Source organism: Coffea arabica, chromosome 10e, assembly GCF_036785885.1.
Source record: "Coffea arabica cultivar ET-39 chromosome 10e, Coffea Arabica ET-39 HiFi, whole genome shotgun sequence".
NCBI lineage: Eukaryota > Viridiplantae > Streptophyta > Magnoliopsida > Gentianales > Rubiaceae > Coffea > Coffea arabica.
The window spans coordinates 5,143,055-5,166,787 of NC_092328.1; the positions used below are offsets into that span (position 1 = coordinate 5,143,055).

The 23,733-nt window shown below is 36.6% G+C and overlaps 4 protein-coding genes across 7 annotated transcripts; 1 reads left to right on the plus strand and 3 right to left on the minus strand.

Moving 5' to 3' along the window:
• Positions 1-367: 367 nt before the first annotated feature.
• On the minus strand, positions 368-1,367 carry LOC113710891 (putative RING-H2 finger protein ATL12). Its single transcript, XM_027233954.2, has 2 exons — positions 1,229-1,367; positions 368-1,123 (listed from the first exon to the last, which is right to left on the minus strand). Exons 1-2 carry the CDS (start codon positions 1,278-1,280, stop codon positions 573-575), a joined length of 603 nt encoding a protein of 200 aa, XP_027089755.2. The 5' UTR covers positions 1,281-1,367; the 3' UTR covers positions 368-572.
• A 2,864-nt stretch (positions 1,368-4,231) lies between these two features.
• Positions 4,232-10,728, plus strand: LOC113712057 (uncharacterized). 3 transcript variants are annotated; one of them, XM_072066662.1, is made up of 13 exons: positions 4,232-4,640; positions 4,751-4,838; positions 5,453-5,552; positions 5,655-5,728; positions 5,850-5,921; positions 6,054-6,131; positions 6,238-6,362; positions 6,980-7,052; positions 8,009-8,070; positions 8,165-8,542; positions 8,977-9,079; positions 9,609-9,889; positions 10,444-10,728. In XM_072066662.1, exons 1-12 carry the CDS (start codon positions 4,537-4,539, stop codon positions 9,807-9,809), a joined length of 1,458 nt encoding a protein of 485 aa, XP_071922763.1. In that variant the 5' UTR covers positions 4,232-4,536; the 3' UTR covers positions 9,810-9,889; positions 10,444-10,728. The 3 variants fall into 3 exon arrangements, with proteins under 3 accessions (XP_071922763.1, XP_071922762.1, XP_071922761.1); XM_072066661.1 differs by having other exon boundaries at positions 4,234-4,640; positions 8,162-8,542; positions 9,609-9,879; XM_072066660.1 differs by having other exon boundaries at positions 4,235-4,640; positions 8,162-8,542.
• A 345-nt stretch (positions 10,729-11,073) lies between these two features.
• On the minus strand, positions 11,074-13,999 carry LOC140014949 (uncharacterized). Of its 2 annotated transcripts, XM_072066664.1 has the most exons (4): positions 13,683-13,999; positions 13,399-13,515; positions 12,765-12,900; positions 11,074-11,758 (listed from the first exon to the last, which is right to left on the minus strand). In XM_072066664.1, exons 3-4 carry the CDS (start codon positions 12,882-12,884, stop codon positions 11,267-11,269), a joined length of 612 nt encoding a protein of 203 aa, XP_071922765.1. In that variant the 5' UTR covers positions 12,885-12,900; positions 13,399-13,515; positions 13,683-13,999; the 3' UTR covers positions 11,074-11,266. The 2 variants fall into 2 exon arrangements, with proteins under 2 accessions (XP_071922765.1, XP_071922764.1); XM_072066663.1 differs by lacking the exon at positions 13,399-13,515 and having other exon boundaries at positions 13,683-13,997.
• Positions 14,000-17,645: 3,646 nt separating this feature from the next.
• On the minus strand, positions 17,646-19,592 carry LOC113712624 (ABSCISIC ACID-INSENSITIVE 5-like protein 3). The gene is made up of 3 exons (XM_027236116.2): positions 18,778-19,592; positions 18,601-18,672; positions 17,646-17,802 (listed from the first exon to the last, which is right to left on the minus strand). Exons 1-3 carry the CDS (start codon positions 19,558-19,560, stop codon positions 17,722-17,724), a joined length of 936 nt encoding a protein of 311 aa, XP_027091917.2. The 5' UTR covers positions 19,561-19,592; the 3' UTR covers positions 17,646-17,721.
• Between the last annotated feature and the right edge of the window lie 4,141 nt (positions 19,593-23,733).

Sequence of the window (23,733 nt, forward strand, 5' to 3'; positions counted from 1 at the left end):
CGTTCCGGGGAAAAAAAAAAAAAAAGTTTAGGTTTCTCCCGTGCCAACCACTCCCGTACGCTGGCGGTGGAAGAATATAATTGGTAGCAACCATCCGGCGTGCGTTTCGCACTGCACATGCAATGCAGTCCACGATGGAGACAGACAAGACGGTCTTAGAACAATTTAACAGCTGGTCAAATGTTTGGATCTTGAATCCATTAACTCCTTCTTCATAATTAAAAGAAAAAAAAAAAGAGAGAGAGAATTTGATCAAGTGCTTAAAGTCTAAATTTGTATATGGCCACATATGCTAGAGCCTATTTGATTCTTGCCCAGTTTTGTGTACTCCCGATGATAAAATGATCAGCAGCATAAAAAGGTAAGATAAGGTTAAAATAATTTTGGTAATTCATCCTAGAAACAATTGCGAGTCACCATTTTGTACAAATGCTTTCCTACCAAACCAAAGAATATCTCATCTATACCAACTATATGTTGCTCATAATGCATTAACTGGTGCGGTGTTTGATTCAACTGCCCTTCTTGCCAATCCCAGAAAAGAGAGAAGAAACCCCAATCTTGTTGAGCAATTAGAACCCAGAATGACAGCTCCAACCACTCATGGTCATGGTAGACAACAACATAAGAGCCAATTCCTCCTCCACACTATTCTTCAGCAGCTGATGTTCAGCCTGTGATCGTTTATGCTCGGAGGCAACTTCCTCAGGCACCACCAAGCTCCGGCAAAGCGGGCAAGTAGCATGACAGCGCTGCAACCATTTCTCCAGGCAATTCTTGTGGAACACATGATTGCAATGCAGCTCTCTTGCTTCATCACCTTCTTCAATTTCGCACAAGCAGATGGAACATTCCATTGCCTCCAAAGATGGCCTCAACTTCTTTCTGAATACAAATTTGCAGCTCTGCTTGTCGATCTGTGCCATGTACTCGTGCCTAGAGCTTTGACGCCTGTAAGAACTCCATAAAATAACCGCAGATAAAATCAAGAACTTCAAAGCTTCAGGAAGAACTTTAGAGAAGCAAATTGATGTGGCTTTGTAAATTGGAGACAAGAAGAATTTAGACAGAGCACCCATTTTTTCTTGCAAGAAAGACCAAAGGGTCGTCCGCACTCCGGAATCTGTAATTGTACGTGTGAGCAAATTAGCAGGCCAGGAAAATACTATATATATATATAGAAAGGTTGGTGAGGGCCACTTTTTGTAGTTTAATGGATATCACGTACCTGGTCTTGGACAGTTGTTGATTGTCTGTTGACTCGTTTCTTCTAGATTCATAATCTATATCTGCTCCTCATCATCTAGACTCAAGTTGCTCATTATTTTCATGCAAAAAAAATTTGGAATTTTCTTTCTTATAGCTTCCCAGAAATGAAGGTATTCTACTGTTCTGTACTGTATCAGTGCAAAAGTTTGCTCCAAGTGGGTACTGACCAACTGAGATGGCCGGCTTGGAATCTAGTTCAAGTAACTCCAAAGACTGATATTCTTGTGTTTTTTTAAGCTTGCAGTCCTGAGTTCGAGAATGTCTTCCTGTCTAGATGCTTTTGTCATTCATCTGCAGCTCATCCTTGCAAAATTTCCATCTTAATTTAGGTACTACTGAAAGTTCATCAACCTTAAAAGTCAGAATTGGCCCCCGTAAGAAACATCCATTTATAATAATGTTTGATATGCATATTATGCCAAATTGAGAAGACAATTTGGTCAATTATTTTAAGTCTTTGCTTATGATACTGCAAAAAGCGGCCTTTTGACCATTTCTTAACGATGGTAATTAATGTATAAGATGGAAGACCATTTGAGAATGTATGTACATATTTGATTAATTGGTTGATAACGTTAGCAATTAGGCGTTGGACCAATTATATAGATTAGAGAAAAATTTAATCAGGATAATTACCAATAAATCCATTATCCAGAGAGAGAGAGAGAGAGAGTTAGAGACAAATAACTAAAGCTTTCATAACCAAAATGGTAAATTTCTAGAAATAATGCTGAAAAATATAATATTACATATTTACTTGGCAGATGTGAGCGAGTGACGTAATTGAATTGAATCCGTCAATAATGTTTGACCAGTTTTGCTGGTTAGATAACCCAAATGTATGCCAAAACCTCATTAATTACTCTTTTTATACTACGTATTATACATATTTTGCATGAGCTCCACTCTAAGTCTGGTCTTTGGAGGTTTTAACTACCGGAGAGAACTTGAATATTGGCAAGCCAATACTCTGTGGTGAGTGCGGACATACCGAGGGAGGGGATTAACCAAATAGCGAAGATTGACTCTGGTAGAACTTATCGATGTCTGAAAACTGAAATCTGAATTTCTTAAATTATTAAGTACTAAATCGGGTACATTTGAACGTATACCATATTAAGTGATAAGTGAATAGTTCATCACTTATTTTTGGAACAAATTTTGTCCAAAAAATTCAGTGCCACTCAATTAATTCAAATATTCAATTTTTGGTTATTAAACGAGTTTGAACATGTTAAGATCTGAATTCGTTAATTTTAACTGTTGAATTGATTTATTAAACAGGACTTTAATCTTGACAATGGGTTTTTTATTACATAGGTGGGTGTTACATCTCAATTACACAACTTAATTTAATGCCGTAACTCTTGCACTATTTGGTGAATATGTTCATTGGGTTGATGTAACCGGTACACCAAGTACGTATGAATTTAACCTAATGCTCTGTTTTCAAACTCGGACCGGACCGGCCGGTCGAACCGGGAACCGGCCAGGTAGCCGGTCCGAGTCAACTTAGAAAACCGGAAATTTTAAAACTCGGTCAAAGCCGGTCAAAATTCGGGTTTGACCGGGTTTGACCGGAAAAAAACCGGTTTTCCGATTCAACAGTAATTTTTAAAAAAAAAATTCAAACTTTATAATATTATGTTTTGGCCCCCTAAATTGTTAAAACTTATTCGTATACCTCAAATATTTGATACTTTATAAATATTGTCCTACAATTTGATGTTATTTTTCAATTAAATTCATAATTTTAATTCTAAACTTGTTAATATTTATTAAATAATATAAATTGCTACTTGATTATTCTAATTTCTTTGTATTTTCTTGTTAAATATATTTGAAACATCAAATATATATGAATATATATTTATTAATATCAATATATTATTAGATATGATATATATAATATTTTAATTTTTAAATAATTTTTATTTATGACGTCATCCGGTTTGACCCCTATCGACCCCCGGTCGAACCCATTGACCCCTGACCTTGGCCGAATCGCTATCCGGTCCGGTTCTGAAAACATAGACCTAATGCACAAGAAAGATACGCATAATATTGCAAGATTTGATAGTGTAATAGGGATACAACACATGAAAGTGCAATAAAAGATCCGGAGCCCTTAAAACTTTGGACTAGACCAGCGAGATGAGCAAATGGCAAAATAACCCTACTTTTGTGATATGGACTGAAACGTCCTCTCATACCGTGCCCATTTCTACGTCCAATTGTAGACCTAATGCGCGCCTCACAAATCATGGACTTCCCTTAAATACTAAGCCGGTTTCCCTTTTAAAAAAAAAAAAATAGAAGGTATGCCATCAGATAATGCACTATGTTTGGGCTTCTATATATGGGCTTTGCATATTGGGCCTCATCAACCCAAGATTAAAATCACCCTTGACCCAGTGGATGAGCAGTTACCGTTGACCCATCATCCCAAGGTACGTAATTTGAGTTTAATTAGTAGTGATATTAGTCAAATTAATCAAGAGATCTCAAATCCCCTATTTTCGACTTTTATAATCTTATTTTGCACAAAAAAAAGTGCTAGTAATTTGATTGAGTTTATTAAATTGTATCTAAATTTAAGGCCAAATATATAAGAAGGTGATCATTTCTAAACAACTTTTATACAAAAGTTTCTTATTTAGTTAAATAAGAAGTTTAAGGAATATAAAAATCTTAAACATAATATTTTTTTTTTATAATATGTATATAGAGAAAAAATAATTTTCACTGCTCCTATTTACATGTTTTCTATTCTTTTGTCATATATATATTTTTTTGTTACACTCATTGAAATATTACCTTGTCACCGATTTTGCCTGTTTTTTGTTTTCAACTAAATGGATAATTATACATCAAAATTTTGTAATTACGGCACATTAAAAAAAGGGCTTTGAATTATTTATATTAAGATTTGTTTTAGTAGTAGTTAATAAAGGTCAAGAATGCACTACTGATGGCAAACATAAACCAGTGCCTCTTATAACACCACCGCCCCCAGCAATTCTACATTCCATCTACGTATACTATTCCGTACGTATACGCGTATAATTCACTGTGTACGTGCAGCTCAAGTTACTTTTAGCCTCAGAGCTCTTTCTTCTCCCAAATTAACAAGATTGATTATTTTCCAGTATTATTGATTCCGATGAGCTGCAACTTTTTCCCCTTTGCAATTCATCGGGAACGGCGTCGTTTGTGAATCTAGGGGTTCAGTGTGGAGCAAATTCTAGATAAATATTCAGTTGGCTGATGAATTCTCAGCTGATGCCGATGACCAGAAGAACCAATACTAGCTGTGCTATTTGCGACAGCTCCAATCTTGCCTCAATCTGCCCTGTCTGCGTCAATTACAGGTATTTCAATTCAGAGACTAATATGTTCCCAAATGTTTCTTTCTTTCTTTCTTTTTTTTTTGGAATTTTAATTAGACTTCATGGCTTGTTATCTGTTTTTGCATGTGCAGATTGAATGAGTACAGTACTAATTTAAAGTCTCTGAAGAGCAAGAAGGATGCCTTATATTCAAAATTAAGCGAAGCCCTTCTTGCAAAGGTTTGAGTGCCTGCAGCATTCTTTTGGTCTTTGCTAGCTTGTGTTTTACTTGGCTTGCACTTGGTTATTTTTGTAAGTTATATGCTAACATAAATATGGGAGCTTTTTGATTCTCAACTTAGCTGACAATGTTGGTGGAATCGCGCTTGTTTATATGGTTACGTGTGATGTTGAAAACTTAGGATATATGTAGCTCTATCTATTGGCAAAGAAGTATTAAGAATGTTATTTTGTTAGGGAGCATGGTTTTCAAACCTTTAGCTGTGGGAACAGAGAGAGAGAGGGAGAAGGAATTGGGTTATTTACAATAGTGAAAGAGCGTAGAGAAAGAGAGGCAGAGAATGAGAACAGCTGTTACTTGTGCTCATAAGATGTTATGGACTAAGAAAATGGCATAGAACATGATGCGCTGACTGAGCAGTGGTGGGATTGGGAATACTCGAATGTCACCTAAAATTTGTCCTACCCAAAAAAGAAAAAACTAAAATTGTGAATTTCAATTCTCGATTTTGCCTTGGCAGATGTAAAATACGAACTTTCTGATGGATGACCTGACCTATTCATACCATCACTCATTTTTGAATGATTTTCATATATCTTCCTGCACTCTACAGCGAAAGGCAGATGATCAGAAAAGTTGGTTGCTGCTTCAAAAAGAGAAACTTATAAAAATGAAGGAGAAGCTCCATCTTCGACAACAAGAAGTTTTGCAAGGTTGAAAACTTATTGAGTTACTTTTTACATGCAAAACGAGGCTAATTAGTATCTTTTTTTTTTTTTTGGCCCCAGCTGCTAGACTAATAGATGTTTGTGCAGGAAAGTCAATGATCGAGGCGATGTCTCATGATTTAGATGCCAAGTATGAATTGCTTGAGTCGGCCATGAGTGTGGTATCATATTTTAGCTCTGGAATTTGTTTTTTCAGTCAGATGCATATACATTATGGAAAGTGATAATTGAGATTCTGGGATCTGCATAATTTAATTTCTATTGATGATTATCTCATTGCAGCTGCAAAAGAATCAAGTGGAACAACTAGAAAAGTTCTATCCTAATCTTATTTGCACACAGAGTCTTGGACATGTAAGATGTTTCTCTACCCTATACATTCAGGCTTTCAACTTGAGTTGGAGACATGATTCTACATATTGTTTATCGTTATCTTGAGAACTTTTGGTGAACTTCATTTAATACTACAGCATATGTCAATTGCAGATGGCAATTACCTCTGAACTCCTACACAGACAGTCTGTCATTGTGAAACAGATATGCAAGTTATTCCCATTACGTCGGGTCAGATTCAGATGTTATTTTAGTGTTATTTGTCTTTTTTTTTCCTTGTTGCCATGCTCTGACCAGGGGAGATTCAATAAGACTAAATTTTCTTGTTGCTGTGCAGCTGAATGTTGATGGTGATAGAAAAGATGGTTTCACTGGTCAATATGACACCATTTGTAATGCACGCTTACCGAGAGGACTTGATCCACATTCTGTTCCACGTGATGAGCTTGCCGCCTCTTTGGGGTAATTGTTATACTGTATACATCTATACTTGCTACTTTGGATGATGCGAGTTTAATGTATATATCATATAATTTATCCCGTGGCAGTCATTCAAAATACATTATTTCCTTTTTCTTCATGAGTAGATGGTGAAATCTCTCCTCCTTTCAGTCTGTATGAACATAATGTTGGTAGAAGAATTAGTTGCTGCTGAAACAAGGGTTCTTTGGTTAAAGTGAACATGAACAAAGTGTTAGGTAATCTTGAAAAAGAAAATAATAATTAGGAAGGAAGTCTTGAGTCAGTTGTTACTGAATTTTAGTCATTTTTCTCTTCTTTAAGTTTCATCTGATGCAATGTTATGTAATTTTGACCACTTGATCACATATTTGAAGTGAGAATATCTGCCATATTTTTAATAGTTTTAGCTTGTCCAAGTCGATCATTTTTATTCCAGTCCTGCACTGAAGAATGTAAGGGACACTTTCAGGACATATATACATGTATGTATATTATCCAATCATGTTTATCTTCTCTCAGTTATCATTATTCTAAAAATCTGAGAAACAAAAGATTTTCTGTTTTGCATATTATATATTACCTCTCTCTATTGGATAGTAATCAACTGTTGAAATCAGATACATGGTGCAGCTTCTGAATCTTGTCGTTCATCATGTCTGTGCCCCTGCACTTCATAACTCAGGATTTGCGGTATGCTCATTAGTCATCTCTTTTTAATAATTTAATACTTGTGGCTGCATTTATATGTTTACTAAGTATAATTTTATACCATGTATATACCAGTAACTTGCAAGGATTTTTTAGAGGAGAGGTATCTTTGGTGTTTGGATTTAGTAGCTATATTATCTGATTTTAGATCAACCTTGCAGCTCATAGTGAATTTACTATATAAACTTAGATAAAGCGGTAAAGTTTTGTTATACACTCTTCACATCCATATTTGTCAAGTCTCATGCATCTACAGGAAAAGATAGAACTGGTGAAAATCATTTATAGAGATTATAGCATGCAAAAGTCTAGTTTTCTGTGTATGTTTTGTACACATGCTTTTCTGCTGGAGTGGATTTTTTATTGATATGCTTTTGAAAGGTCAAAATATCAGATATCATGCATGTACAGAGAAAGACAGAAATGTGGAATCTTGTTTTCAGCAATTGCATGCAAAAGTCCTTGTGCATGCTCTAAACATGTTGGAATTCAATGTTCCTTCAGCTATGGTATTTAAGAAAATAAATTATCATTTCTCTTACTTACATACGTCATAGTTGGCCTTGATAACTGAATCTCAGTTGGTTATTAATGAACAAGTTCACCTATTGCTTTTGTCCCCTCTGTTAGAAGAAGATCAGTGTTCTTGTTGAAGGTACTTTTTGACTCCTAGACAATCAGAAATCGCTATAGTTGTGTTGTATAGGTGGACTTTTCCTCATGATATCTACTTTGTTAGTTACATAGGAAGAGAATTGTTGTGATGATGGTTTTTAAAGCCTAAACAGTTTAAAAGCTTATTAATGTTGTGATTCCATGTCCGTGTTCCTATTCACATGTTTCTGTGTTGTGTTTGTGAAACTGCAGTAAGATGGGGAGTTTGCTCGTCACTGTAGGAGTTAATATTCTCTTCATCTTTTGCTATTTTCTATTATCAGGGTTCATGCTCTAGGATATGGCAACGAGATTCTTATTGGGACGCTCGTCCATCTTCAAGAAGGTATTCTGGTGGCCTCAGATTACTGGCCCCTTTTAGACTGTGAATTACTTAGTCTTGCTACTAATTAGTTGTTGTTGTTTATGCAATGCAGCAGCGAATATCCTCTTTTCATTCCTCGCCAAAATTTTTGCTCCACTAGTGGGGAAACCTCATGGTCTGATAGAAGCTCAAGTAACTTTGGTGTTGCTTCGATGGAATCAGATAGGAAACCTCATTTGGATTCTTCTCGTAGTAGCAGTCTCAACTACTCGTCTGCCTCTCCTCATTCTATTGAAACACACAATGATTTGCAGAAAGGAATATCCCTTCTCAAGAAAAGCGTGGCATGTGCAACTGCATACTGCTATAATTCATTGTGTTTGGAAGTTCCTGCCGAGGCTTCTACGTTTGAAGCATTTTCGAGGTTGTTGTCCATCCTTTCTTCTTCCAAGCAAGTGCGGTCTTTTGTTTCCTCGAAAATGGCTTCTTCAAGGTACCTTATTCTTTTCTTCCATTGGCCATACTTTGAATAACTTGCACCATTCTTGGCGCAACAATTTTATGTTCTATTTGAGTTGAAAGTTCTAAAATGGCAAACTCTGCTTGATTTCAGTCCATCTTAAATCTATACCAACCTCAGCTGCAGTAGCTGAAGTTGACTTATATGCTTTACAACTTGGATTAAATGACCTGTGGGCTATTTAGTTCATCCCTCTAAGGTTGAGAAATGCCCTGGAAATACAAAAACCAATTAAGATGTCTTTACCAGGTTTACTTGATTGTGTGAAGAATTGATACATGAGGTAAATTACTTAATGTTGCTAGCAATGCCTCGAGGTTTTTTGCTCACCAGAAATTTATCCTATATGTTAACAGACTAGACTTTGCTTTGTCCTTTTGGACTATCTATGTTGACGTGGTTTTTAGGTCATCCAAGCAAGCCCAGCAGTTGAACAAGTCTGTATGGAAGGTAGATTCAGCTATTTCATCAAGCACTTTGGTGGAAAGTGCACATGCCTTCCCTATGAAGGTAATTACTTTATAATGAATTTATACATATTCTGTCTGGCTCCATTGTTGCAGCATCAGTATCTTCTTGTTTCTTAGTACTATCAGTATTTGCGGGCACTGTATCAACATTTTCTTGAATTCATTGGAAGATCAAATTTATTTTTTGATTCATGCAGAAAGGCAATGATGGTTTCGGATATAACTTTTCGTCTGACTTTAGTTTGGTTCCTTCAGTCACAGTACCATGATGAAAATATGATGAAATCATATTCTGATCATGAGGTGGTAACAAATAAGAGCAATGGGATGTGATTTGACACTCAGATTAGAATTAGATAATGTAAGATTGGCTCTGTCGCTCTTGATTATCAAGAAAGTAGGAGTAGGATGTACAGATCAAGTGTCTATGATACCTGTGGGCTGCTTTCAGCTGGGAAACAATTTTTTTTTGGGTTTATCTTAGAATAGTTAATAAACAGACAAATAGCAGACACCTTTATGATGAGTTCGTCCTGTAACCTGAATTTCTCTATCTTTTCACCATGCAGAGAAATGTTTTTGACAGCCATGTTCCGAGTTCTGCTTCCAGTTTCCTATTCCCCACTGAATTTTCTGATATTGGAAAGAATGAAAACTTCATTGAAGGATGGGATCTTGTTGAGCATCCAACTTATCCTCCTCCACCTTCACAAACTGAAGATGTAGAGCACTGGACACGAGCGATGTTTATTGATGCCACAAAGAAATGATTAGTTGTTCAAGAGGATAGTGGAATACTACAATTATAAGCTTTCTCGCCCCTCATAAGCTCTAAAGAAGGCAAGAAGAGGTCAATTCTAGATCATCACATTCTCTTTTATATTTATGAACGACTTGGAACACTGCTGGTCAATATACTTGGTTCCTGGGAGTAAATTTCAAACAGTACAAGAGAACTTAACAGTACTTTGCTTATGCCAAGCAACCTGAAGTCTGAACTAGTGCAGAAAATTGTTTGACAGTGTTCGTCTTGAACTCAATGCTAGCAATGTTCTAACATAATTGATAATTTGGTTATACTGAAATTGCTGTCTTAAATACCAATAGACTGTCTTTGATTATTACTCCTCCAATCTTTTATACAAATTAACCGCTGCAAGTTTTTCTTCTAGTGAAATGGGCAGATAGAACGTATTACTCATTTCTGTATTTGCCCCAAATGCTGTTTCTCTTCTTGTTGGTTGGTCTTCTGGTGCATTATATTGTCATTAAAGGTCAAAAAGATCAAGTTCCTTTGCTTTGTTTTATTACTCAAACTTCTGACGTCTGTACTCCAACGTGTTTTGCGTTTGTTTTTTCCTCAGAACTATTTGTCAATTCATTTTGTGCTGATTTCGTGTGTAGGTTCAGCGTTGCAGGGCACTTGACGGCAAAACTAGAATAACTCCTCAAGTGTCTGCCTGGCATATGTAAATAGACTCTCTCTGTATATGGAACTCTATACATGGTAATTTCTGCTTGCCCGTAGCATTAAAGCTATGTATATTGACGGTTCCCAATTGTTTTAAGTCGTAAAATGTAGGAAAAGGTAGTTATAGTTACTGTCTTGCTATGTTACTACTACTATATGGTATACTCATGCGAGAACCCTTCCAACATTAGGGAGCAATGACGACCTGATTTTAGTGATGTACGGCGCCCTTGGCAAAATCTGTAGCAGTGTCTTGTCGAATTTTCCCCCTTAGCCCATGTTCTTGGTAAGGTTTTTAGTATTGAAAGCAGTTAAAAAATTAAAACAGTGGTATGTTACGTCCTGACATCCTGGAAAACAATCATGTTCTTGTCCTTGCACGGCGAAAGTAATCATGCTAAACCTGGAAACTCAATAAACGGCAGGAGAGTTAAGACGAACAAGGAGAGACATCATAGCAGATTGGTATGCAGGATGAATCAATGGCTAATGACTGAAATTCAGTGAGAATGAAGGTGAACGACGGAGAAAATCATGTTTTTAATCAAGTAACCAAAAATCAGTTGTCTGCTCAATTGGCCAATCTATAAAGTTGGGAAGTTGTCTAAAACATTCGAATGAAAGACGTTCATAATTATACTCATCAGCTACAGTACGATCAGAAGGTCAGAGACCTAGTTTTTCATCAGGTTAAAAGAGAAGGGGGGCTGCTCCAAACGGGGAGGGGGAGTTGTAACATTTTCATTTTCGAGCCATCTACTTCTTCCTCTTCTTTGGAGGCTGGAGGGCCTCCTCCTCTTCCTCATCTTCTGGCTCCTCTTCGTCTTCTGCGTCCTCTTCTGCCACTTCTTCCTCATCTCCTTCATCCTCACGATCATCATCCTCCTCCTCCTCCTCGTCATCATCATCATCATCATCCTGGTTTTCGTCATCGTCGTCGTCATCACGGTCATTGTGTCCGTCACCATCTTCTCCATCTTCTTCCTCCCCATTCTCGTCTCCCGCACCACCAGCTCCTGCAGGGCCCTTCTTGGCGTTGCCATTGCTGCTGTTGGGATTGCTTCCAGGACCGCCTCCATCTTCAGGGGCTACCTCTTCTTCACCATCCGGGAAGTCACCTTCCCCATTATCACTGCCACCGTCGTTTTGCTCGTCTCCATCCCCTTGCTCTGCACCCACCACTTTCAACTGGTCATCAGAGTTTCCTTTACCCTTCACTTCAGTTGCCGCCAACCACCCAAAAAGATCCTGTAATTTGCTTGCCGTTCACGACAAAGTGTACCATTAGCAAGTGTACAACAACAACAACAACAAGTGAAGTGAGAGGTGAAGAAGAACTTGTTCAATAATTTCCTTTACCCATGCAACTTAATGATTAACTCTGCACTTAAGTTAACACTCATACTAAAGCATACTAGTTGCCAATGTAATAAAGCCACAGATCCTTATTCCCCTGTGTACGAAAAGTAAAATGCTTGGAAAAAAAAAGGTGTTAAAAAAAAATTCTCATAATTTCAAAAGAATATTCGAATATATGCTCAACGCCCGGAATAAAATATGAACTCAAAAGCACGGTAGTTTGAAATGATTTGCTTTTGAGGTTTCACCATTTCTGTTTTAAAATTCAGTCCAGAATTAAGGAATAGCAGAATAATAATGGCGCATGGGATTGGTGGCAGACTATTGTAGTATTCAGATCGGGACCCATCAACAACTAACCCGGAACTCTAAAAGGCGTATAAAAGCCAAATTCATGTTCCCTTTGACGTCCGGTATGAGGAAAATAGTGCAATTAGCATAGTACTAAAGGACAAAATAAGCAATACTAGCATTATTCACTAAACTTGAAAAAAAAAAAAAAAGTAAATCTTATATACGGTTAAGGCATATATTATCTTTACCTTTACTAGATCCATGATAAATATGTAAAAATTAAATTTTAGATTCAAATTTTTCATAATTTTTATTACACTCTTCGTGACGAGTGTATAAAAAATTAATTCAAGAAAAAAAATACTAGATAAAGATTAAAATCTTAACAACCTTGAAAGACACTTTAAAATAAATGAAAGTTAAAAAAAAAAAAAAAGAGAGAGAGAGAGAGAGGAAGAAAATCCCGTCCAATCATGACAAAGTGAAAAATTGAATTGATAATGGACCGACTTTGTAAAAAAAAAAATTGAAATTAAAAAGTGACAGAATTAATTAATGAAAAAGGGAAAGAAATGGAAAGAGGGGAGTGATGAAATCTTACTCGAGCCAAGGAAAGCAGTTGAACGTTGACCAAAGAAGCAGGAGGAGTAGCCGTAGTGAAAATCGAGGACAGAGCACCCTCGGCGCACGTTAGCAAGGGCTTCTTAACAATCACCTCCATCTGTACGGCTAGCAACCTGACATCAGAAAACATCAAACCTCGTATCACCGTTAGATCTCTCCTCCGAGTCCCTCGGACAAAACAAACCGTTTTTCCTAGTATCTTCCGACAATTTCTAACCACAAACCAACCAAAAAAAAAAAAAAAAAAACCGTCACGTTAAGATTTTTCCCCACAAAAAAGGGGAAAAAAAAAAAGAAAAGAAAAGAAAGAGCCAAAAGTAGTAGATTTTTTTCTCTTAGTACCACTACTAATTACTGAAACAGGACAAGATTTCATTTCTCGTTACTGCTAGCTAGCAGTAAGAAACTTTTAAAAAAAAAAAAAAAATCTTTTTCAGGTAGCATAAAATTGAATAGTTTCACGTAGACAAAAATATTGAGCATGAGACAAGAATTTATGAATAGGAAAGACAGCAACTTCATAAGTAGGGAAGACATATTTACAAAATTCATATATATGCGTTCAGATAATGATGGAGACGGACTAATGGAGATCTAAAAGAGAAGATTACACTGAATAATGGCGAAAGGTGCAGTACGAAGAAGAACAATGTACAGCAGTAAACTAACGACAACCAAATCTAGTTTCTTCTTGGGATTGTTTTACCCTGCAAAGGGTAGTTTTTTAACTGGAAAGAAACGAAAGGAAAAATGAGAGCTAGGAGTTTTTTTGCCCGAGAATAATAAGCTGCAGGCAGAAAACTTGTTCATGAAAAAGAGAATTTTGGCTGGGAAAAAGCTTTGAAAGAAAGGAGGAGGGAGCTGGGGGAGAAAGAAAAAGAAGCTGAGTACATACCTGCAAAATCTAGGGAGAAAATTGATTTTCTCTTCAGGGGAAGATCTAAGCCTAGCTAGCTGAAGCTGCAGAAAAGGGTTGTGTTGTTGTGGAGTAATTGCAAATTTGCAATGCAAGACAGGGTTGAGTGAGTGTGAAGACTTTGTTTGGGTTTTGACCGTCGGATGAAATGATCTTTAATCAGAGGGTTTGAAGAGAAAGACTTGGGACTCGGGAGGGCCGACCCAAGAGTCATTAGATACAAGAAAGAGAGAAACTAAGTAGGGGCAGCAGTGAATGACTAAGGAGCAGGGAAGTGAGGTCATGGGTGGGGCAGAATGGGCAGGCCGACTCCCTCCCTCCCTCCCTCACTGGGACGTCAAGAACGGAGAGATAACGGTGACCCTGACCGTGACCGTGACCGCGGTATTAGGACATGAGATGAGAGCAGATTGATCATTGATGAACTTTATGATGGATGGGATGATTGTAGCAAGCACTTTGCTACGTTCAGGCAGTCAATAGAAGAGAGAGAGTTTTGACAAAAAATAAAAATAAAAATAAAAATAGAAGAGAGAGAGAGAGAGAGAGAAAGAGATGTGTTGTTGTTAGGAGAGTGGTTGAGAGTTGAGAGACTTTTGGAATCGAAGAAAGGAAGGAGAATAGAATCTAATACTCGCTGCTCCCACCTCCCCCCCCCCCCCCCCCCCCCCGCCCCACTTTTTTTTTTTTGATCCAATAAACATGGCTCCATCATCCATTCAATTTTTTCCTCTCTTGTTTCCCTTTTTGTTCTGGTTGTTACACTTACACGTACGTAACATTTTTGTAGCATGACCCATGTATGTAATTTTATAAAGATATATGAATCTTTTTTTTTTTTCATAAAATTTTTACGCTGAACAAATCCTCCTTTAAGTTGGTCGAACTAGTGTCATGGATGGATCATTTGAGGTGATTAATAGTTCGTAGTCTACTAGGTTATGATATAATTGTGAGAAAAAAAAAAAAAAAAAGAGGGGGAAACTGCAAATTAGATGAAAAGTGTTGTCGATCTTTTTCTTGGTTATTGACAATCAGTCGTGTGTCTAGAAACAGTTGGTCAATGTTCGAGTTTCTTCTTTTAAATATCTTTAGGTTGGGTGATGGATCCACAGAGTTGCAAGCAAGTCGTTTTCTCAAAAATATCGAAATCCTTAACTGTAATTTGGCTACTTGTGCTGAGATAATTACCCATGTTGGCACATTCATTCTCTCTCGCCTGCCCTGACTTGCATCGTTGCAACTTAATTAACTCCAAATCTTCGAAAAATGGAACTAGACTTTGGAAGTGAGAATGGTATACCGTCTCATTTAGCAGTGGAGTGAGATGTAAATCATAACATTCTCTCAAACAATGTAGTCATATTCTCAAATAATTTTGTTCATTTAAAGCAGGCAACGGCTTTTGTGAAGGGTTGGGGAGTAGGTAATTAAGATGATCATGAATTTTGTGAAGAAGGGCATTTGTTCCATAGCCACAATATCTGCAAAACATGATTCCTTTTTTGGTCCTACCACCCTCAGGAATCAGGATGAGATAGTTAGTGCCTCTTCCACACCATGCCACAGCTTCATTTGGAAGATGTTGGAGTTTAAAGTACACCGCTAGGGTCGATGAAGGTTAAACTTTTTCACTAGAAGCATGCACTTGACAAATGAAGCATAATTAATGACAAGGTTCTCCATTACCAACACCGCTGTCATATATATTTTACGCACAATTTTTTTCATTTCCAACAAGAACTACGCAATCTCATATCATTTTATTAAGAAAAATATTTTATGCACTGATTGTGTAGTGATTTTTTTTTTTTTATACTAGTAACTATGGATGTATGGAATATGCGCATGATTTGAATTTCAAATTTAAATTCATATTAGGTGGCATGATCTAAACCTGCTAACGTAAGTAAGAAGATTCGAACTCGAGACCTCTTGTTTATACTCCCTTCCCTCGTACCACCCAACCCATCCCTCTCCTCGGACGTACAACCTATAGAACAGATCCTGTTCAATTCCTGTACAACCTATATGTACACACTAACAATATATAAAAAAAAAATGACACTTACTCTTTTATTAATGGGGTACAATTTTGGTTTTGATACTTTTAGAATTTATCTCACAATGATTTTGATTCTCCCATCTACAGCTCCATTTTTTCTCCTTTTTGGGATGGAGGATGGGCTGGGGTTCCAAGTAGTGGACTTTATAACATTATATAATCAGGTTCAGGGCTTCTAGATGAGGTATTGAGTGGCACTGGGCTTACAGTCCGAGACATATTTCACAGAAGATTAGTCCACCACGCAAAGGGAGAAAAATCTACGGGTCCAAATCCTATTGATCAAAACTATACCAACCCATTCAACCGGTGGCTTGTCAATGGTTACACACCTTGTCCTATATATATATATATATATATATATATATTTTCAAGGATTAAGGATTTAGGACCTTTTTCTTTTTCTTTTTAAACTAGAGCGAATTTTTCTTGTCAAAACTAGGCTGGTGGTCACCGCCGAGCCTTTAAGGTGTCACATTATGTGACTTTTCAAAAAAATTCAGACGGGTGCACTAAGTAATGGCTATTTATTGCATGATCCGATGGTAGTTCTGTCTCCATCGGTTCCCTGTAGGTCCAGTTTGATCTTCCTCTAGTTAGATTATGATAGAGTAAGACTAGAGATGACGATTGACAAAAAAAAAAAAAAAAAATGTAACATGAGGTTTGTTTTTTTTTTTGGGGCAAAAAACTTGAGCTTAGAAGGAGAAAGACCTGAAATATCCTAACTAAGGTATTGGCGAAGTGCTGACTCATGCAATAAATAGCAGTAGAAAATTAAGTAGCATTAGAAAAGAAAGTGTTGCGGTTAAAATGTCAAGAAGACGTGTCTAGAGACTATGGTTAAGGTTTTTGGAATTAAAGGTTCCGCGTTCAAATTGTCCATTACCCATTGCTTTTTCAATTTTAATCTTCTTCTACTAAAACAAAAAAATCGGTGGTACTAATACTGAACCTTCTTTTTTTCAAGTGGGATTAACATTAATAATTAGTCACGTTAATTTTGTGGAATTTATTTTACTATCACATTGATAAATTTGCAAATTAAGTATAATAATATGGTTATGATTACGATGACCTTTGATGCGCAAGGTTCAAAAAAATAGTATTCAAATTTACATTCTGTCCATATATATTGTGTGCAATCTACGTATTTCATTAATTATACACACTGTTTTTTAACAATTATTTTTAAGTGCAATTGTTTCATTTGCACTGTTGTTTGTTTTTAACAAATGTGTTCGGAAATTCTACATTAAAAAAGGAAAGAAAAAAAAAATTTGCCGACATGTATATATAGCTTGCAGCAGATTTTCAATTCTTGATCAATATTCTTCTTTGCCTCCTTCGGATTCTCCCACCTATATTTCTAAACTAATTTCCTACTAGATACTGTGAAGAAATCACGTATTTCCATTGCACCCCCATCCAATTAACCTCATTTCAATTACAAAATCTCCTGATTATTGCATCCTTTTTAGAAAACCTCTATCGTGTGTTATACCAAAGTCCAAAGGCAAAACAAAAATAGTTCGTGTACTTGAACAATTTGGTTGCCCTATGCTCTCAGTCTTCCCCCCCCCCCCCCCCCCCCCCCAAAAAAAAGGTAATAAATGTATCGATGTTGTGCATGCTATTCTTGGATCATGCTTGACTATAATTGAGGTTTTCTTAAGAGGAGCTTAGACCCGTGCAAAGCCTCAACATGAAAGGTCTTTTAAGCTTGTTTCAGGTAAAATAAGGTACCCAACGGAATAGTAAGAACCTCATTGCTTAAAGGGATTGTCCTGTGTTCTGAAGATAATTACTCGAGACCAGACGACCCTTGTATTATATCTCCGCGAACCAAAAAAAGAACAACTAAGCAGTCAAAATTCTTCTCCAGCTTATTATTATTAAAATAAAAGTCAAATCTAGTTCGAAACACAGAAAGGTTCTTGTATCAAAGCGATGCTAAAATGGAGCTGAGCTGGTTCTTCGCAGCTGGTATCGAGATCCTGAAGTAGGATTGGAATCTAACACCATTCCCATTTCCTGCGAACAAGTAATAATAGGTATCAAAACAATTAGGCCAATAATCAATAAGCTTGTTGAACATGCATGTATTATAGGCTTGCTTCCGCCCATATTGCAATTGAGGCATTTCGCAACAGGGAAATGCGTGTTTAGAAGCAAACGAAAATGAAGAAGAACCATTTTGGAGATAGATGATGCATAAGTGACGCGTCTAATATGTTAACTCATTGGAACACAAAGGTATGTCTGTGCAATATTTGCATGAATTAATTTGCTTCTTTCCGTTAGAATTTTTTAGCTGCGTCACCTCTATATATAGGTTATTCAAGAAATTTGCCACACGATTTGCACGAGCATCTTCATTTGTTTTGCCTACTTCTGATCACGTCCCTGAATTATGTGTCACAGGAAGCTTTTGTGTGAAATTGAGAAATTCAAGGAACTAGCCACACATTTCTGGAACCCCTTTTTTCAGTTTGATCCTGTAAGCGGGATGAATCTTGGACGACTAGTCAGGATGTCTATTCTCACTTCATAACCAGTTCTCTCAGTTAAAGGTAACTATGTTTTGACATTGGAAACAAAAGACACAGTTGTTGTACATAGAAAACAAGTTTACTCATGGTAGATGATTTTCCGGTTTTGAGGATAAAAAATGATTCATAGGGTGACATCATAATTATTTAAGCAATCAAATATACATACAATGAACTTCAATGATTTTCGTGTGTGATGAATTAACACAATCTTTTCTTAGTTGAGTGAATAAGATCAACAATGAAATCAATTAGGGTTTCCAACAATAGCAATTAGTACCTTTCGCTTCTTCAGCCTTAAGTTTGTTCTCTTTAATTCCAACACATTCTGCTCCAACTGTTTTGTATATGCCTATAGCCACCAAAAAAAAAAAAAAACTTTCAGAGCATTCAGAAATCGTATATGATCCAAAATGCTACAAAAAGACAATTCACGAAATCCCTGATATATATGAACCTGTTTCCTTGCCCTTGACCTTGCAGCAGATTCTCGGTTCTTGATCATCCTTCTTTGCCTCCTTTGGTAGCTCCTCTCCATCATTTCGTCAGAGTGTCGCCTTTTCCTCTCAGTCTCCAAATGAGGATTTGATGAACATGCTGCCTCCATAGGTAGTCCCATCTGCTTTTCCAAGTCACAGGAGACATCCCCAACCTGAGGATGATTTTCAAAACCAGTATCTGACACCGGAAAATATGAAGCATCCATCCGGGCCTGGATTGGCGTTGGAAAAATCACCTGATGCTGCTGTTCCTGTTCCTGACCGTGCTCCATGTCGAACTTAATCCAATCAGATGACTGTTGCTTCACTAACACCAGTGGATCCAATACTGATAATGGTGGTGGATTTGTAATGCTTTGTTGATTTCCCAGGCTGAGGACACCTGCCCGAATGAAGAATTCTTCTAAATTCGTTTCTCCAACTGTCAGTTGTCGTCTAGCTGAGTAATCAATATTGCCGTTGAGATCGCCGCATTCTCGATCCACAATCTCGTTCCAAACTTCTTCTATTGTTTTCTTACTCAATGGACGGTCCAACTTTTTAGCGTCAACAGAAGCTAAGGAAGACGAGGATGACGATGATGATGATGATACTGCTGAAGAATGGTCGTGGATCAAATGATCATGACCCTCTTCAGTTGAGATGACATTCTTGACTAATTCATCTAAATTCATAGTGTTCGAAGGTTTGGACATGTCTCCAAATTGGCTGTTTACCTCATCCGCACTGAGGTTGTACATAGAGCCTTGTCTAAGTAATATTGGAAAAGGAGCTAATCCCTCATGATCAACTTTATTTGGTAACATCATGGCTTCTGTCTATATATATATATATATATATATGAACACTCCAACAAAATTTATGTTCTAAATTTCACAATTATCTCAAACAATGCAGTGAAATATCAATTTATTTTCGATCAGCTGGTGATCTAATGATCTGAAAGGGGGTTATATAACTCAAATTTCAGATCTACTCGAGAAAGAGTACTAGTCTGAAGAAATTTGTAGAAATGAGTAGGAAGTTTATATTGTGAAATGACATAACATTTAGTGATAGTGCCTTGATCAAGTGAATAGTGAAAATTGAAAAGTATTGAGTTCAGGAAGAAAAGATGCATGACATTTGAGAACCTGTTTATATAACTTTTGGTGTATATTTAGAACTTCCAACTCTATATCCCAGCAATATAGGGTGGAAATCCGGTGTGGCTGTTGAGATATATAAGGGATCAAAAACGGAGTCATGGACCCGATCGACTAGAAATTTGTGCCTCAATTGATTTTTTATTTTCTTGGGATCCTCTGTGAAAACTAATAAGTGGGCTGCATGGGGTGTAACCAATTCCACACATTCGAGTGGGAAACCAGGGATGATTTTAGTTATTTTTGCAATAAACACTTCTTGGTTCTTGAAAAGCATAATCGCCGCGTAAAGGTAGTTTACTTTGTGAAGAAATTACTACAGCAAAAATACAAATGTTTGTATACTTGGGCTATATAGGTTTTGTTTTCCCTTTTTCTTTGTACTTTTACTTTAGATTTTTAGCTAACATTCTTCTTCTGAGAGCAAAGAACAACATTCGTATAATGATGGTATCAACGAGATAATCTTTTGTTATGCTCTAGCCAATTTAATTCCTCGAGTTAGTGTATTAAGTTCGATAGAAAAAAAAAAAAATTAACGTCCTTGGTTTGTTGAATTTCCCGCCTAACGAGCCAATTTCACGCATAATTATGATTACTTTCTCATTTCAAGAGACGATATTGGGGCAATTTCAATATTAACCCAAAAAAAAAAATTTTAAAATTACTGCCTTCAACTGTATCTTTCCTCCAAACTCCAGCCAAGGCAGTATAATAAAGAATGTTGCCATCCAAGACATTTTGGCTACAGATTATGGAAATTACTTTTTTTTTTTCCGGAGACGACAATTGTTGTATAACTTAATCTAGTCTACACTAAAGGGGAGGGGGCGGACCTAAGGAGGCTCAGGAATAATCCGGAGGGGAGTGAACCACCACCGGATCAAATGCGTGCACAACACACCCTCCTGAATTTTTTGAAGCAAACCTACACGTGGCATTTTGGTGGAGGCAACCAAGGTAGATGGTAGCCACCAACCCAAATTATGGAAATTACACAAAAACCAACAAGTCTTAAAGAATCTTTTCACAGTGTCAAAACTCTGAACAGTACAACAAGCCAAGCACTCGGCCTCATTCTCGTTTACTTCAGATTTTACAAAACTGTGATTATTAAAAACAATCAAGATCAGCAAAAACCAATCTTTAATTGATTCTAGGTATTAACTTTTTTGGCTATTAAAGAATTCATAATCTGAACGCAAAAGCAAATGGTAATATAATATCACAAAAAATAATTATCTAAAATAAAAATCTATAATTAGATTGAAGTTTGCTAAAGGCATTTCAACATGGCAACATACAATCAGTTGGTTTGTGTGGGCTGACTATTTGTTCAGAGGTTTGCACACAGTAGAAGTTTTGTACAGCTTCTGTTCGGCCACCAAGTGTAAGGCTGATCTGTCAGCCATATGATACCAGCCCATATGTCCATAAGACCATTCTTTAAGGTTTTTGGAAAAGTTTTTATTCACAAATTAGACAATTTTCATTTTTTTTCTTTCTAATGCAAAAATGAAGCCCTATGTTTTCGATTGGGTGAATCTGTGGTCATTTAAATTGAAGTACAATGTTAGACACCAGACTCCTTAAAATTTGTGAATTAGGACTACTAACTTTGTACTAACTTCCTTTTAAAAAAAAAAAATTGTACTTATCTCGAAAGGTTTCCATACTTTTACATCACATATTTTACTTTTCTTCATTTCGAGCTTTTCCTAGGAGTATAGCATGGGTTATTTCAGCGTCGCAGCGCTTGGTACTCGAACATTGGCTCGAGACATTTTCTCTAAGAAAGCATTTTCTCTACCCCTTCTTACCCTGAAAAAGTAGGGGTGCCTTACGTTCTTGAATCGATAATTATCTTTCGACTAACCTAATCTCCTTCATCCCTCAGGTTCAACAAACGGTAGTACAGAAATATTAACCTGTCGGTTTGGGATCATAATCATTATATAGGAGAGATGGGACCGACTAAAAATTTTACAGTAAATTAGAGTAAAATTTTATAAAAACTCCTAAAAAACACACCATCTAAACAGATCCATCAGTAGTTCCCCTGCGCAAAAGCACATTCGTCACTTTTCTGCTCTCCTTGTTGTATAATTGAAACTTCAGAAAAAAGAATAGCCTATTCCTTTCGCCATTTTTTTCCGTGTAAATGTGGTTTGTTTGCTTCATAAAAGTGGTGCAACTATTTAGGTGTTAATAGTAGAGAATTGGATAAATGATATTTGAAATGCGTAGCAGCACTTATAATTGTGATCTAATTCTGAATCAACAGTCATAGAAGATTGATTTTCGTGCGTTAAATCTTACACTCATAATTCTTCCTTTTAGCCATGAATTGTTGTATCAACACTACATAAGATTCCAAGTTAATTTTTAAAGCCAATCTCCAGATCAAGTAGCATAATAAATCCTATCCCCAATCAATCAATTAACAGAAGAAAATATAAAGTTTGGAATTAGCCCTTGATTTGTACTATTTTTCAATTTAGGTTGCGTCATGAAACCTTTATGTAGATACCGGATTCTTGATTACGACGAGGAAAAGGTACCCTTTATGAGGATACTTCACTTTAATTTTTTTTTTTTTGTTCTTATTTCTTCTTTTCCTCTAAAGCTCTTCTCTAGAATAATATCTTCACCTATAAGTTACATAAGCTTACAAATGACTCAAGCACAAAGATTGTGATAACAATTCTGTAACAAAAAAACAAAGAAAGAAAGAAAAAATTATGGCTACAATTCCCAAGATGAACATATCCATAGTTCTCATTTACTTGCTATATCTTAAATAATTGAAGAAGCATAAGCATTAGAGGCCAATTGTGTCTCACTGGTTCCACCATGGCCAATGACTTGTCCTAGAGTTAACCCTTTTTTCTTTTTGGTGTGTGTGAAAAAGAAAATCAATGAAAAGAAGCAAAGCATGAAAGTTCTTGTTGATGACTTCATGGGGGGTTGCATAATTCAGAATCTATTCACATTCAGCTGGCGATGGCTATGACTTGTGAAGCATAGTATCCTCAGCTTTGGAGAATTGGGACCCTATATAATGGTAGTGCAATTCCCACTTTAGAATCAATCCAACCCAATGAATTAGGCAAAGCAAGTCGAGTGGCTCAGGTTGATTTGTGCTCTCCAACCGCCAAAATCACCGTAGAAGTGGTTAGGATTGCCGGTGACATTGAGGACAAGCCCAGAATAAAGTGATGGTGTGATCAATGCACAGTTTGACCAAAATTTGCGGACGCACGTAATATTTGTTAATCCTTGAACGTGAACTTATTTGGAAGAATTATGTATTTCATCCCTTTTCACCCTCAACTGTCAGACACAGAATTTAAACACTGACGGGCAAATGCTTCAATCAATTAATATGTTGGTCACTTCGAGTTTAATTTGGTTAGTTATGCCAGACAATAGTCCACAGAACCCTTTTTTTTTTCAGATCAAAATAATATCGTAATATAAAGTACTCGATCGGCTGCTGCAATAATGAAAAATTCAAATAAAATGTCTGTTTAATTTGGCTAGTTTCAAGCTGGATTTTCAGAGCAATCGACTTCATACAAGTGTTGCAGCAACACAGGTTAGAAAATACCTTAAAAGCGTAGAATAGAAACATGAAATATGATAAAATTGCTGTCCTAATCAAGTCAGATTAGAATCAATAATGAAGCATTTGTCGGTCCTTTTATCTCCACTTATCATGATCAGTTCGCCTTCTCCCAGAATATTGGTCTGCTGTATTTGGCTCCA

Bases quoted from the DNA above. Each gene is read 5' to 3' on its own strand.
- LOC113712057 (XM_072066661.1), top strand. From the start codon at position 4,537: ATGAATTCTCAGCTGATGCCGATGACCAGAAGAACCAATACTAGCTGT. The intron at 5,553-5,654 runs GTTGAAAACTTA...ATGTTTGTGCAG, and splicing joins ACAACAAGAAGTTTTGCAAG to GAAAGTCAATGATCGAGGCG. The intron at 9,080-9,608 runs GTAATTACTTTA...TTCACCATGCAG, and splicing joins CACATGCCTTCCCTATGAAG to AGAAATGTTTTTGACAGCCA.
- LOC113712624 (XM_027236116.2), bottom strand. From the start codon at position 19,560: ATGTACAACCTCAGTGCGGATGAGGTAAACAGCCAATTTGGAGACATG. The intron at 18,673-18,777 runs GTTCATATATAT...TGGTGGCTATAG, and splicing joins GGTCAAGGGCAAGGAAACAG to GCATATACAAAACAGTTGGA. The intron at 17,803-18,600 runs GTACTAATTGCT...ACTTGTTCGCAG, and splicing joins TAAGGCTGAAGAAGCGAAAG to GAAATGGGAATGGTGTTAGA.
- LOC113710891 (XM_027233954.2), bottom strand. From the start codon at position 1,280: ATGAATCTAGAAGAAACGAGTCAACAGACAATCAACAACTGTCCAAGA. The intron at 1,124-1,228 runs GTACGTGATATC...GTACAATTACAG, and splicing joins CAACAACTGTCCAAGACCAG to ATTCCGGAGTGCGGACGACC.
- LOC140014949 (XM_072066664.1), bottom strand. From the start codon at position 12,884: ATGGAGGTGATTGTTAAGAAGCCCTTGCTAACGTGCGCCGAGGGTGCT. The intron at 11,759-12,764 runs GTAAGATTTCAT...AGCAAATTACAG, and splicing joins AACTGCTTTCCTTGGCTCGA to GATCTTTTTGGGTGGTTGGC.